At 43.9% G+C, this 15,121-nt stretch overlaps 1 protein-coding gene across 1 annotated transcript in view; it reads right to left on the bottom strand.

Annotated features, from left to right (window-relative positions):
- Positions 1-5,945: 5,945 nt before the first annotated feature.
- Positions 5,946-15,121, bottom strand: part of abcb7 (ATP-binding cassette, sub-family B (MDR/TAP), member 7) — a 34,303-nt gene continuing 25,127 nt past the window's right edge. Inside the window, exons 13-16 of the mRNA XM_036548632.1 lie at positions 14,405-14,576; positions 13,552-13,655; positions 11,170-11,277; positions 5,946-8,059 (exon numbers count right to left, since the gene is read on the bottom strand). Coding sequence (XP_036404525.1) covers positions 7,844-8,059; positions 11,170-11,277; positions 13,552-13,655; positions 14,405-14,576 — 600 coding nt within the window. The 3' untranslated portion in view covers positions 5,946-7,843. The remainder of the gene's footprint in view (positions 8,060-11,169; positions 11,278-13,551; positions 13,656-14,404; positions 14,577-15,121) is intronic.

The raw sequence follows: 15,121 nt of genomic DNA, 5'->3' as shown, positions 1-15,121 counted from the left end.
GCTAGGCAAAACAGGTGCCGTGCCACAGAGAGCGCGCGAACTTGATGCAATAAACGATACGATATTGACATTTTTGTCATCATCGTAACATTCTGGCCACTTTTATTTGAGACCGCCGTTTTCTCCAAGTATCATGTTTAAATGCATAGTGCAATAATCTTCCCTCCACGAAATTCTGCAGCAGCGTAGTCCATACAATCACACTGGGTCTGTTCTCACTCAAAGCACTCGCCCTCTGAATTTGCATTTAAAAAAATCTAAACAAGCACAACACTGACACTCCGCTAAAACACCATTTTCGAGGTCTCCGTCCATACATGAACAAATGTTTTCTTAAACTTTCACGTGACACCCCTGAAAACATGGCAAAACTTTCTGCCTTCCCTCTTTACCCTTCCCTAAATTATTTGTAGATAACCTGTCAATCATTTTAGCCAGGTTACATGCCAATATCTCACCTCTGTTATAGAAATGTAAACTTTGCCTGTCTCTGTGGGCCTAACGTTTTATGAACCTCGGCTGGTCTGTTTACCAACCAATGACAAATATCTATAAAATGGAAACAAACAATATAAGCATTCTAAAAACAGTTCATCATCCTAATCCTAACAGATGAATATAAATAAAGATACTGTGTTACTAACATCCATTATTTGGTTCTATATAATGAAGTGATACCTAATTACTGCATAACATTGATATCCACCCAAAAAAGGCCTGGAAAAAAAAAGAAATCCAGATTTATCTGTTAAAATCTTAATAAAATGGCACTCACATCTGCTTTCACTTGAGTTGGCCCTAATGAGTCACATCAGCACTATAAGTGCCAACTAGCCCATGCTCTTGTGCATTATTGAGATATAACCAAGCGAGCACATGAGGAGAGTATTAGATATCAGATGTGTACAGATATCCCTGAAATGTATGGAAACAATGAGACAATGAGACACTCAAAATAAACCCACAAAGCAGCCACTGTGTGTAGGAAGCTAATGAGTCCTTTAAAACCACCTCTGACCATTACTAGTCCTCAGCAGCAGCTGTGGACATCTCAATGGGAGTATGACAATAAATGCTTATTGTGAATGGAGCAGTCATAACGATGCTCCAGCTGCAACAGGCAAGTAAATTATAACACTTTCCCAGTTCTATAACCTTCTTCACTGATAGCCACATACTCTGTAGTTTGGAGCATTTGAGAGGCGCCATTTTTCATTCAAACTGCGGATGTGTTTTCTGTGTAAGCCATTGCTTCTTAACTCCATCGTGAGCTGCTGGCAAACACAGAAACGGTTACAAGGCAAGCTGTTCAAACAACTTTCATATCTCACAGACACAGAGTCACATTATGGTAATGCGGCCATGAAGCAGGCCGTTTTGGCTCCTAACCCTTCCCCATTCAGATGGGGGAGGGGGTACACCTGGACCTCACCTTAAGGACGAAAGTCCAGGCGCACAAAGATATCCTGGGAATCGTAAATAAATAATCATACCTTGGGTGCATGTTTTAAAAGCAAATTTGTTCATTTAGAGTGGGATATTGTATGACTCTCCTAGGTGAAAATACTGCCAGACATTTTCAGGGACTGTGGGAACCCTCTGTGAGGGCCCTCCTATGTATACTGTAGTGACAGCCAGTCATGGAGGACAGGGCCAACACGTCAGAACTCCATCAGAAGGCCAAAACTATATCAAGAGATTGATCTACCATTTAAATTCCTCTATGCTATATCTCCATAAGGTAGCACTTGGAGGTGATGCAAACCCAGACAGGGGCAGGACATCAGCAATGACTATACTTTGCCTTGTATATGAATGATAACCGGTAATTTTATGAACGACATTTCACTCTTGGTTTCAAGTCACAAAAAATAAATGATCTCCATAGTAACACAAATTGCAACCAAACAGCTTTTAAAAGTACCTTTTCAATGCAATGAAATGGTTTTGAGGTCAGCCGCAGTGGAAGGAAGGGGAAAAAAAAAACGTAATTGATGCTGGCACTTCAACTCCTCAGACCTGACAGCAGTATTAATCAAACACTCATTTAGGCAATTTGCTTTTTTCCTTCTGCCAGCAGATCTGAGCACTTCAAAAGCCTCAGGTTAAGTCAGCATCAGCGTTCACCATTTTCACCATAATGTGCGAATCTTTGTGATTTAAGACCAACAGAGTGGACATAGGGGAATCTCCTATAGAAGACTGAAATTGCACTATATGTTAAGGTAAATGCACATCAATTAAAACAAAATAAAGTATATGTTTCTTCATTTTTTTGTTTCTCATGCATCATGAGTTTGGCATTTACTAAAAGCAATGAACAACATTACTGAAGAAACCGAAGAGTTACGAACAAAGCCCCTTAGCCTTAGACAGAACTGGGTCCTGAGAACTTGCTCCTCATACCCAGAGAAGCACAAGAATGTTTGAACAACACTGTGAAGGCAATACAAATATTTCATGTAAATGGAGTAAATGACAGAAGGCTGCACCAATGGATTCCACTGGACACCGAGGTGCCAATGCTAGCCACCTACTAAACTGTAAGACAGGGAGTAAACCGTTCTCATCCTCCAATCGTTTCATTGTGGTGATCTTTTGTACAGGTTAATTCCTCGCTTGGTGTTCCAGGCGTTCAATTCATTTTAATTGAAAGATTCTTCTGGAGCCTTGAGGACTCCATCTCTTCAAGATGGGCATTTTCTGCCTATGCCATAAATACTTAAATATTCTTGCCGAGTCCCTTTGGGCATATCACACATTATATTAATAGTTCTACACAATATTACTACCACACAATAATATTACAATATAATAATATATATCTATATAATACTATATGATATTACTATACCCCGCAAACAAACACATATCCCCCACGTCTGAGGTTAGGACTGCATGTCACACACACCCCTCAAACTCCAGACACCAGGTCTAGGCCTCTCACTTGGTGAGATTCTGACTCTGGGCGAGACCTGTCCTATCAGGATCCTGGCTAGGACAGAAAGGGAAGTCAACTCATGACCTCAAGCTAGCGTAATGCCACTATGGTACATTTCCCAATCTTGGCAAGGTTCCAAGTAGGCAAAGCAATGCTGGTAGGCTGGCAGTGGAGGGGGAGCTGAGAGAAAATATGGATGGCACATTCTTGCCTTGCTGCAAACTCCATGTTTGGCCTGGGATATGGCAAGTTCTAAAGGCTTCACTATGCAATGTTTTGTTTTCACACCAGTGGTTTATAAAACTAAGATGGAATTATGCATGCTCAAATTAAATCCACTGTAGCTGAATTATTCAAACTACTGAACAAACAAGAATAAGCAAAAAAGAAATGCTAGACACTGTGTGAATGCTACAATACTGTTAATAGCAGCATATGTATGATTTGAGAACTAATGACATAATTCCAAAGCAGGCTCTGAAGGCATAGCATAAGGAATAACAGTGTGGTCAAGACATAGTCTTTCACAAATTATTAATGCACTTCATTCATCTCTATTGCCACTAGGTATTTTCGCTTATAATTGTAGATGTGTATTCCATAATGTGTATTATGCAAAATGTGGTCATTACTACTGTAACTTCTTGTAGCTTAGCTCATTGATCATCTTCACAAACTGTGGTCACATTTAACAGAATGCCTTACATGCAAGCTACTAAAAGGGGAAAATATGGATGGTGGTCCTTCTCTCCCCAATACCAACATACCTTTTTAATGCAATGCAGTAGCTGTTGAGGTGATTATTAAGATCTTCAAGTTAAATGGATGTAATGTAATGTAATGTAAAGATAACCTCTTTGAGAACCATCAAAAATGGTATCTTTCGTATTCTGTTTATCTGCCTGTGTTTAGGGGAAAAATGAGAAATGTAATGATGACCTGACCCCCCTCCCGTTACCCCCGTTGTTCTTGATTGTTGTCATCAAAGTGGTGCGCGCACACACACACACACGCGCGCACACACACACACACACACACACACACACACATAGACACAGACACAAAGACATACAGATGCATGTAGATGCTTTCTCCCACACACTGGCAGAAATACATTCCCAGTGCCTTTTGAGGGGGAACGGCACACATTCACCACAAGCACAATGGCTTTTTTTCCCTCTTTGTAGTTAGATGAGAATAAGCTGCTTGCCGGAACCTCACGGGATAACCTTGGTCTGCCTCTTATTCTATTCCTTAGTATCCTGATGAAAATTAAATCTTCATCAGCCCCTATCCAAAGGGCATATCTAGCGGCATGACCCCCCGAGGATTATGGCACCGATACAATCCTATCAAAACTTCTCACCTTCTCAACAGCAGGGCCTCTTCCCAGATTTCTTATGCAACAGGAAAAAAACCCCACAAAATCACACATGTAAGAACCACAGCAACAAAAAGAAGTCATTCTTTTTTTTTTTTTTTTGATCATCATCTCAAAATGCCTGGCTTGCATCAAAGCTCGATACCCTACTGTTGGCCATGTCGCACATCTTATTAGGGGCTTTCTGTGCAGCTCTGTATATACAAAAGCATTATTCCACTAAACAGAGGGAGGCAATCCTCATTACTGCCTGACCTCCGGCTGCAGCATGGAGACATCACGGACTGGAAGGCTCTCTGTGACACGGACATCTGTGACTGGTACACTTCATTTGCCCGTGCGTCACGCACCTGCCAAAAGCGCCAATGTTTTTGGTTAACTGAATCGGAGAAGGACGGATCTTCGCGGCGGACATGCTCAAAGAGGCCTTTCCTGCTGCCGACACCTCTTCGCTTTCCACTTCTGAAGTGCCGTGATGATGATCAAGTATTACAGGTCAGCTGTTGACAGAAGCACTATTATACAACTATTACGGTAAGCATCTGATTTATAAGAAATACGGGGGTTGGTCCGACTGGGGCCAGCATTATCACAAGCTCAATCATCTTTAGTGACAATATATAAACCAAGCAAAGCAGGCCTTTCACGGAGCCATTCTGAAAAACTGTTTCCAGTTCAGGGAGGACATCATGGAATAGCTGTATTGAAATACAATAGCTCTGAGGTACAATTCAGATTTGTGATGTAGGCACAGAATTACCTACAGCAGAGGGTGAGGCTGAGTGTTGGTTTTGCCTGATGCACTAGGCCTTGAGGCGCACAGTTATCATCCTGTAACATGACAACAGGGTAACTTCTCATTAGTCAGCTATCTACAGGCAATTCTGAAATGACTTCAGCTATTCGTGACAGGTCTGTTCCAACATTTATGGAAACATGAACATACCACCCTGAAACCTCCCATAGAAACACATATGTTGCACGCCACACATGGCTATATAGTAGCTCTAAACAGCGATATCAAATTCCACCAGCAAAGCCACACCGCTGGGCACAGTTTTCCAGGGTTTCTATGATGGCCTCCATTCTAAAAGTTCTAAATCCACATCCACAGCCATGTGATACAACAGGGTCAAGAGCCTTTCATGAACACTGCATGTATGACAATGACATAACACCTGTCTTTGTTCTGCCTGTATTAGTAAGACCTATTAACATTGTCATAATGAACCTCTGTCTCTGAAACTGGAATTTTACTGTTCATAGTGATGTCATAGCACTGACATCAGTATAGAGTATAACAGTAGAGGGCATATTTATGTCTTTTTTTGGACTTAAGGGAATGCAATGTTTGTCTATTTACAGTCTTTAGCCATCAGCACAAAAAACAAAGGTGTTTAAACATGCAGTTTACAATGGGCAGCTACAAACTATGCATTCCAAAGGTACTTAATAGTATGCATATTACCTTGGAGCACTGCTAAATGTGCTAAAGTAGTGTGGGACTACTGTACAAAACAAAAGACAATTGTTTGGAGTAGCCAAAAACGGCTACTGCTCAGAGAGATACTGATGAACAGATGGCTGGCTTGTAACGTGTGTGAGTGAATGGGGGGGGGGGGGGGAGACCGACAAAGAAACAACCAAAAATATATAAAATGAAGCTTTTTTGGCAGTCATCTGTCAACAACCTGGAAAGTGCAACTCGATGTGTGTCCAAACAAAGGTAGGCTCAGAATGTGCACTCTCACAGAGCCAAACAAAGTTTAATTGCGTACACCTCCGCCACAGCTCCACAGACTGGAGCAGAGTCCACATCTCCATCATCCCAGGACAAGATGCTGACGAAAACACTGCATTGAAAAGCACAATGCCCCCATGACACGCGTCATTTACACAGCTAGTGCTTGTCTGCGGAGCCAGCACAGAGGCATTCTGCTCAATCGACAATTATTTCCTTGCGGCAGAAACGCCAACTTTTCTTTCTCCGGTGCAGCCATGTTATAAATCCAGTCTCGCGGCAGCCCTCCACGGCACTCAGCGCAGCTGCAGACCGTAACTGGGGCCCGTGTTTTGGAGGGGCGGGGCTGCAGGCTGCAGGACACACCTGCCCTCAACCATCGCATTCTCAGAAACACACACGTGGGGAGAAAAGGTGCGAGCGCACGGGCCGTACAGGGCTGCCTTTGGAGACCAGGGCATGTGATGCCCGATCTAAGAGAACAAGCATTCACACATCTTTGTTTACAAGAGGCCTGAGTAAATATATAATACATGTCATCCCAGCAAATGATCACGTGGTGTTACACTTCAGAACTACAATACCTTGTACCTTACTGTTGTCAGTGAACACACCGAGCCCATATGAAATACACTCTCTGGTGAAACGCTGATGTACATACCAGCTTAGTTTCTTTCACACCGTTCTTACATGCTGTAAAGAAGGATGAGGCAGCACCAGTACATTCAATATGCGCTCCTGTGGCTTGTCAGTTTTCATTTTCTATATTAAAAATTTTGGCTTGTACATAATTGGATATAAACCATATGTGTGAATGTCACAAGTGAACATACTTTGATCACTGGTCAAATCACAACCATGTTTATGAAACATGTTTGTTTTTTTTTTCTTCCCCCCCACTCTTCTAAGACCTAGCTTCAGGGCAGCTGTTTATTTATTCTTGGGAGAATCCTCTTCTTGGTTCAGAGAGCTCCCAAAGCAGCATGTCTGAATACATTAGTACACCTTGTGGAGCACTTCATGATCTTAAAAGACGAACTGGGCACTCTTCAAAAAGCACAGTAAAGTAAGGTGTTAGTATTTTTTTTTTTTGGAGAAAGAGACCACGTGACCTTTTTTGTTGAAGCCACAGACATAATTAATTTCCTTATCAAATGCAAGTTTACACAAACAATTTTAAGCAGACGCTATGCTTGAACATATTCATCAGGAGGCAACCAATCTTGTTATATTGCTATGTACACATCCATAATAAAAACAGCTACTTTCCCAGTTACGTGGAAAAAAAAATAATTTAAAAATAAGTTGAATTAACTTATACGATATGTCTATATGAAGGCATGTTATCTTTCGTTCACAAATAGTGGTCTTGTGACTGCAGAGATTGTCTTTCTCCTGTAGTAAATGAAAAAAAAAACCCTTCATCACTGTGACCAATGGTGGCCTCTTCCTGTTTTACACCATAGCAGAGGCTGGCTCTTAAGTGTGTGTGCTTGGTTTCAAATGGTATGTCAACCTGTGCATAAAAAGATTCCTCATTTTTTTCCCCTCCTGGAGTCAAGGTCACTCAGAAGCTGACAAACTCTTCAGCCTCTGACTTTGTGATGAGCACTGCCTCCAGGAAAGGGGCGGGGCAGGGGGCGGGGTAAGGGGAGAGGGGTAAGGGGAGAGGGGTAGGGGGGTCAGTAGATGGACAACGAGCGTGAACATGAGAATGTGGGAGGGCCTGGCTGGACCGGTGGGCGTCAGGGTCGCCCGGTTTGTCAGTGGGAGTCGGGTTTCAGCAGGAGCAGTTCCCGCAGCCCTTCACACTGTTCAGGATCTCCTCCTGCAGCTTCTTGCGCTCCTCCTCCTTCTGGGAGAGCCGCTCCAGCTCCTGGTCCGTGCGGCCCTTGCGGTTCAGGACCCTGCTGTTCTGAGTGTTCCACAGGTCTGAGTAGAGGCTGCCGGGCATGGCCAGGAGGTCTTGGTGGCTGCCCCGCTCTGCCACCTTCCCCTGAAATGCACAAAGTTGGGAGGGTGGTGTCACACCACAGTCACGTTTGACAGCCAAGAATGTGATGCTTGCACAAGCACACACACAAAATAATGACACCAATGGCCTTTTCTTTAGATAAACCGACTTTACAATAAGTGTGATAACAGTGGTTGAATAAAAGTAATAAATTACAATTTTATAAAAGTACATATACCAAGTATTCAGTGGTTTTATTAGTAAATATTATGCAGCCCTAGTAGTACTCCAGACACGTTTCCTGTTGATTTAACTGATTACCCACAGAATAAACAATATAATTGGAAAAGACAAAAACAGACACCTTTGGCATCGTTTTCATATCAATAACACGCTTCATGAATGTTTCCTTAAGGAAAAATGGTTACAGTAGTAATTGGGACCATACACACAGTCAATTTTGCTCTGGAGCTTCTCGCCTTGCTTTCAGATTGTCACTTGATTAGTGAAGGAAGCAGATACTACTGTTGTCTGCTAATCCAGAGAGACAGAGGAGGAAATAGCCCTACAGACTGACTAGGGGAGTCCCTCCTGGAGAACATCTGGTGCTCACTGATGCATGTATTGATCTAACCTTCTTCGGCCTATCATCAACAGGGCTGGATCTTACATGTACACGGGCAGGAATGTAGAGAAAGGTGGTGAGGGAAAAGGAGAGGGGAGAGCAAGAGGGAGAGAGCAGGGGGAAGTAGAGAGAGAAGGGGAAAGACAGGGAGAGAGAGGCAGAGGGAGAGTGAGAGAGTGAAGAGGGAAGAAGGAGAGAGAGAGAGGGAGAGGAGGGCAGAGGGGGAGAGAGAGAGAGGAGGGCAGAGGGAGAGAGAGAGAGCGGGAGAGAGAGAGAGAGAGAGTGAGGAGGGGAGAGGGAGAGAGAGTGAGAGAGAGACAGAGAGGGAGAGAGAGGGAGAGAGAGACAGAGAGGGAGAGAGAGACAGAGAGGGAGAGAGAGTGAGGAGGGCAGAGGGAGAGAGTGAGGAGGGCAGAGGGAGAGAGAGTGAGGAGGACAGAGGGAGAGAGATAGAGAGAGAGAGAGAAGGAGAGGGAGAATGAGGAGGGCAGAGGGAGAGAGAGTGAGGAGGACAGAGGGAGAGAGAATAGAGGGGAGAGGGAGAGAGAGAGAGATGGTGTGGGAGTGCAGAGGCCCTAATCACCACACAGGCAGTGAGTAGGCGGCAGTCACAGTGCTGGGCCTTTCAGACCACTGGCTTAACCGCACTTTAATTCCACTTCCCTCCGCGCAGCCGGCAGGGGTCTCTATATTGCATGGGCTTGGAGTACCCCCCCCCCCCCCCCACAAGAGTCCTCCCCATACAGCAACGCACTTATTTCCCAATCACGAACGGTCAAGCAGAAAAAGCCTCTTTCCTCAGCACAGAGCAGCATCCAGACAGTCCCGAGAGTTTGTGCACATCGAGCTGAAAACAGCGTGCGGCCGGGGGGGACGAGACAGCTCCTCGCTAACATCTCCATCCCGCTTCCTCGATGGAGGTAACAACTACCTCCTCAGCACAAGCACCCCTCCCTCTCCCCACCCCCGAAACTGCGGCGGCGGCTGCTGCCGCTGCCTCCCCCTACACGTGGTGCACCCAGACTGCCACCCCGGCCGCCCACGCAGTCAGAGGGGGGTCAGGGAAGTAAATAGAGGCGTCTCCGATGTGGGCATGCGCCAAGCACTTCCACTCATTATTTTAATGAGCACCCTGGAGCACTCGGCTCCTCATGACACCGCCGGCTCCCTCGGCGACGTCGCGCGCAAACATGCCTCCTTTTTCGGGGACCTTTTTGATCCGAGCCATCTGACGTGAGAATCGGCTATTTTTCTGCACCGAGAAAGAAATAATCCCTCCACAGTTCAGAAGGGGGAAATTTTTTTTTTTCTTGCTCCTTCTGTTTCTTCCAACTTCTTCCATCTTCCATTGTGGCTTCATATTTCTCAGTTATCATTACCACAAATGGACTCAATAATGATGGATACAATAATAATACAATAATGACAAATAACAGTGAAGAAACCTGTCGTACTAATAATGGCACGTCAGAGTGGCAGTCCTCACATGTCACCTCCCCTGTCTCCAGCTGGAAAACCTCAGGAAGCCCCCACCTCCGACACACACACATAACCACACACACACACATTCACACATTCAAAACCACGCGCACACGCATGCGCTGCCGAGGTCTGTTCAGAGCGATCCTCTGTTCCCTATTTATAGGGTAAACTCTCAGGCTCTCACAGCAGATACGACTCCTTTGCTGGTTCCAAGCCCTGAAGCTTTCTTTCCAGGGCTCCGCAAATATTGCCGAATTATCTTTTGATAGCAAACTGCTACACACAAAATTTCAGCTCTCTCACTGTACCGCAGCAAATGCCACTCATTGTACATCCATCACACCGGTCCTTGAAATAAACGATATCTGACCGGAGGAGAAATCCTGTATTTGTTGAGTGCCAGGAGCAGAAACGCCTTACCAACCAGGGCTTACAGTGCAAAGGATGCATTTGATAGCAGATGCAAGCTGTGACGCACTGTGAAGTGTACAAACCCCTCTCATCTAGGTGACACTGCGCTCTAAAGATGCATTCATTATCTTCTGTTACCCAAATGAATAAAGGGTCATTATTTCCATTGCAGCACTTCACGCGGATGAGACTCCTGGAGGATTACAGTGTTCTTCGGTTTTAAATTCAGCCAATTACTCTGTGGCTTAATTGGTCTAATAAATTAGCTGAAGACTTCTTGTGGTAAACCAGACCCAAAATGTAATTAGTAATTTAGTAATGTAAGTAATTACTGGTGTTATAGCATATCTTATTTGCCTCAAGTTCTATTTTTTGCCTTACATTTTTAGAAGTGAGAAATTTATTAAATTTATTAAAATGTGTAGTATGTCTTATGCTTGTGCAATGTACAAATGAAATGCGATTTTGTGCAGTGATTTTTGTGACCTACAACTGAACTTGGGACGAGACTTCAACTTACATAATTTGTAAGCAAGTGGTGAATCAGCAATATGTGAATCAAATGTGAACAGTGTAATATTATGACATCACAATTCATGATCCCATGAAGCCTCATAGACCGATATTTCCTTACCTCATTCAACACAATAATCTCATCGGCATCCACTACAGTGGAAAGTCTGTGGGCGATGAAGATGGATGTCCTGTCTTTAACCATCTCCTTCATGGAGCTCAGAATGTTCTGGAACAACAGAAGAATAGTCAACTCAAAGGATTTCCTATGAACTCACCCCATCGGCTCAAACTTTGGTAAAAGGCTCTACGATCTTTTTCATCTAGTTGTAAAAAAGACAATATTTCCCATTTCACTGCAGTTCATACTTCCTTAGCAGACACCAAATATCTGCAACATACATAGCACAATTTAACAATTTATTATCCATTTTAACACCTGGATATCTTTAAAGGTTAAGTACATAGCCCTATTGAGGCAAAATATGACACTACCTTCAACCAAAGCTCAATGGTGACATAAATAAATGTCAACATAAATAATCAGATTAACACATTTAAAAAGTAATTATCATTTCGTCTATAGTTATTCCTGCTGACACACAGTTTCTTTGTTTACTCATACTTTTTGTCTGCAAATATTAAGATATATTTATTGCTACGTTTTTCATTTTGAAAAGTTTCCTCCTCCAAACTTCTTTGCTGTTTTAGCGACAGCACTTTGCTGGCATTCATGACAGTCCTGTTTCATTGCAGTTGTGAATGAAAGTAAGTAGAGAGCAGAGGATGGGAAACCAGATATGCTCAGAGATCAATGTGTGCAACACTGTCTGCTATTGCTCCGTTTAACAAACAAAACTACCTGCACAGTGCGTGACTGCAATAACAACCAGTGTGCAATCGGTCCTGACATGTACTTGTACAGTGGACTTTGTCAGTAAAAACTGGCAGAAATCTGAACAAAACATCTTAATTAAAAGTAGATACATAAAACTGGATGATATCAGTATAAATTTGTGTGCGAAGCTGGTTAAATCTGGCAGCTGGTGATTAAAATTGTATTAACAACAGAAAATTTACAGGGGTTGGAATCTGCTTTCTGAAATGTATGACTATTTTATCAAAGCGGTGATATCTTCTGCAATATATATAATATTGTATCTGTGGTATTAACAATGCCAGGGGGAAAAAAAGAAATCCTTTCCATTTGTCAGGCCTGCCGGTTGCTTGTCCAAGGCCGGTTGAGCCGCCGGACCTCAAGCACAGCAGGGGCAGAACTGCTCATCTGTCAGTTCTGCTGGCCCAAATACAACAGCACCCCGAGAACATGGTTCTGGGAGCAGGTCTGGCTAACCCTTATGGGATAGGTGCGTGCTAGCCATCTGTAAAATGCTCAATGACCTCTTTGTGCTCCTTAGTAATAACACACACATAGCAGAATGAGAGGGATGATGTGGAAAAGCTGCCTCGATTTACATAATAGTGAATTATTATAAATGGTTTTTGCATTTGAAATAACTTTAATTAAAAAAAATCCACAAAAATAGCTGTACTACATTTATATGTGTATAGACTCTGAGACACAAAACCAAGGCAGTAAGAAAGCAACCATTTCACTGATGAGAAGCACACTACGTTCAGTATTACTGTTCCTTACATTGCCCTTTAGATTGCAGAAGGTAAAATCGCTATGAATCTGACTCCAACTTTGCTGTTCAGCTCATGTCAGACAATTAATTTCAACACATTATAAGAGATATTAGCTGCATTACAGATACGATGAAAGACAAACACGGATAAACGAAGGCTGGAAAAACGTGGTGTGGTGTTAATATTGCCTAACTTTCTAATCAGCTAATTCACCTCTACAGGTCTGTAAATCTCCACTTCCAGGTTACCGCAGTGAATGTCAGTGCAATAATGGTTATCTTTGGAGAGGAGCTGTAGGTTTACCACTGGCCTGTTTACCCATAAATTAGTCACAGCAGCAGGCGATGTCACTTTAATCTCCACAGTAAGCTCTGTAATTGGCGATGGTTAAACATCACCCCCCACCTTCTCCTCTATATATTCGCCATTTGCTGAACAAATCTCTTCTCAGCACAACCACACAGCACACCACTGACCTAAATACTGGACTTTTCAAAGAGTAGTGCCCCTGGGTTGACGCTTACATTCTGGTAAGGGTGCTGTTTTTCCCCTCATTATTCTTCGCATATTCTACCAGCTGACACGTTTTAATGACAGACATGGGTAAACCCTCAGCCCTCCACATTCCCTCCACCTGTTTCTGCAGCAAAACAACAGATTCACAATATGGAAGTTTTCATGGAGTTTTATCACTAAAACAGGTGGTGGGTAATAATGTGTCTGTAGAGACAAGCACACACATATATATGGTCTTGGGAGTCCACACATGCACACGCGCAAACACACACACATGCACACACACGCACGCACACGCATGCACACACACAGTCCTGGTTGCTGCCGCTCCACTCACCTCCTCAGTGATGGAATCCAGGGAGGAGGTGGCCTCGTCGTACAGAAGGATGGGAGGGTTCTTAAGGATTGCCCGGCCGATGGCCACACGCTGCTTCTCTCCCCCTGCAAGCAACACACACCCACCACGTCAAACCCATCCGCTTACAGCCACCGGCTACGGAGGCCTTTGTCCCTTCAAAACATCACCCAAAGCCGCTGTCAACAGGTAGAACAATCAGAGTCCATTTTTAGAGCGCGCGCTGTGACATTTTCGGACCCCGGATGCACTCTGTAAAACGCACTGAGCGGCACAGTCACATGTTTGACAGGAAGGAGTCTCGAGGCTCCGGCAGCCGCACTGTGACCTCCGCAGCTTCCCTCATTAACGGGGAACGGCAGGGTGGGTGGGTGGGTGTGTGTGTGTGTGTGTGTGTGTGTTATGGCTGTTCGGCTCAGCTGCGGGCGATAAAAATATCCCCGGCTGCCATCCAGGTTCTGATCCACTCAGCTCCCACCTAACCCGTGCCACAAGCACTCCGGGATCAGCCGTCACCCACAAGGCGTGGAAGTGCTGATTAGGCCTCAAAGTTCCGGTTCTATAAGGAAACGTTCTGCTGTGAGCAGCGAGAACCGAAGAACAGATTGTTCCCACACTCGAGAGGCTCTACTAAGTTTAATTCAATTTCATCTATCCTGCAGTGTGTACTACGGCCTGGAGCAAAAGACGGTTTGCATGCAACATCTGGATAGTCAAATGTGACACCACCCTTGGAGCACTTCACTCAAAAAAATGAATTATAGAAACCTCATCTGAATTGATTCCTTTCATTCTATCAATAATTCCAGTGTATCTCCTGTTTCCACCCACCTACCTGACAACTTGAGACCTCTCTCCCCAACCTGGGTGTCATATCCATTGGGCATTTTCAGAATGGCATCATGGATTCCTGCCAGCCTGGCCACTTTGTACACCTCCTCGGGCGTGGCATTAATGTTGCCGTACTGGAGGTTGTAGAAGATGGTGTTGTGGAACAGAACGGCGTCCTGCAAGACCCAGAGAAATACAGACTGCATTCAACAGAAAGAACTTTTTTCATATATCACCTGGACTTGGTAACTCTGGCACTAGCAGGTTACAGAATGTGATCACCCTTGACAGTTTGTCTGTCAGTCACTGAATTGGAATGGACGGTTTTAGAAAAACTTGTTGAAATAATTGATTACCTTTGGGTCAAGAAGGAATGATTACACCTTCTGGCAAGTATGACAATTGTAATGGTGTAATGGACATATGCAATCAAGGTAGATATGCAAGTACCTCTCCATTTTATTATTATTTTTAATAATTATGTCAAACATGTTCAGCATCCAACCGAGATACTGTGGCTCGACCAATCTGATACAATTTGGTTAGGAAACTTGTTGCAGGTTCACATCCGGGGTGGGCCAATGCAGTTGTACCATTGAGCAGGATACATACCCTGAATATGGAAATTAGTGGGAAAACAGTCTCACTTTCCCACATCTCTGCTGTTGATTGTTTAGACAGAACGTACAGTCATAGTGCATGACTGCTCGCAGCTGTATTG

This window comes from Megalops cyprinoides, chromosome 16 (assembly GCF_013368585.1).
Source record: "Megalops cyprinoides isolate fMegCyp1 chromosome 16, fMegCyp1.pri, whole genome shotgun sequence".
Lineage (NCBI taxonomy): Eukaryota > Metazoa > Chordata > Actinopteri > Elopiformes > Megalopidae > Megalops > Megalops cyprinoides.
Note: the sequence above shows the minus strand (reverse complement) of the source record. Positions and strands in the feature narration are given on the sequence as shown.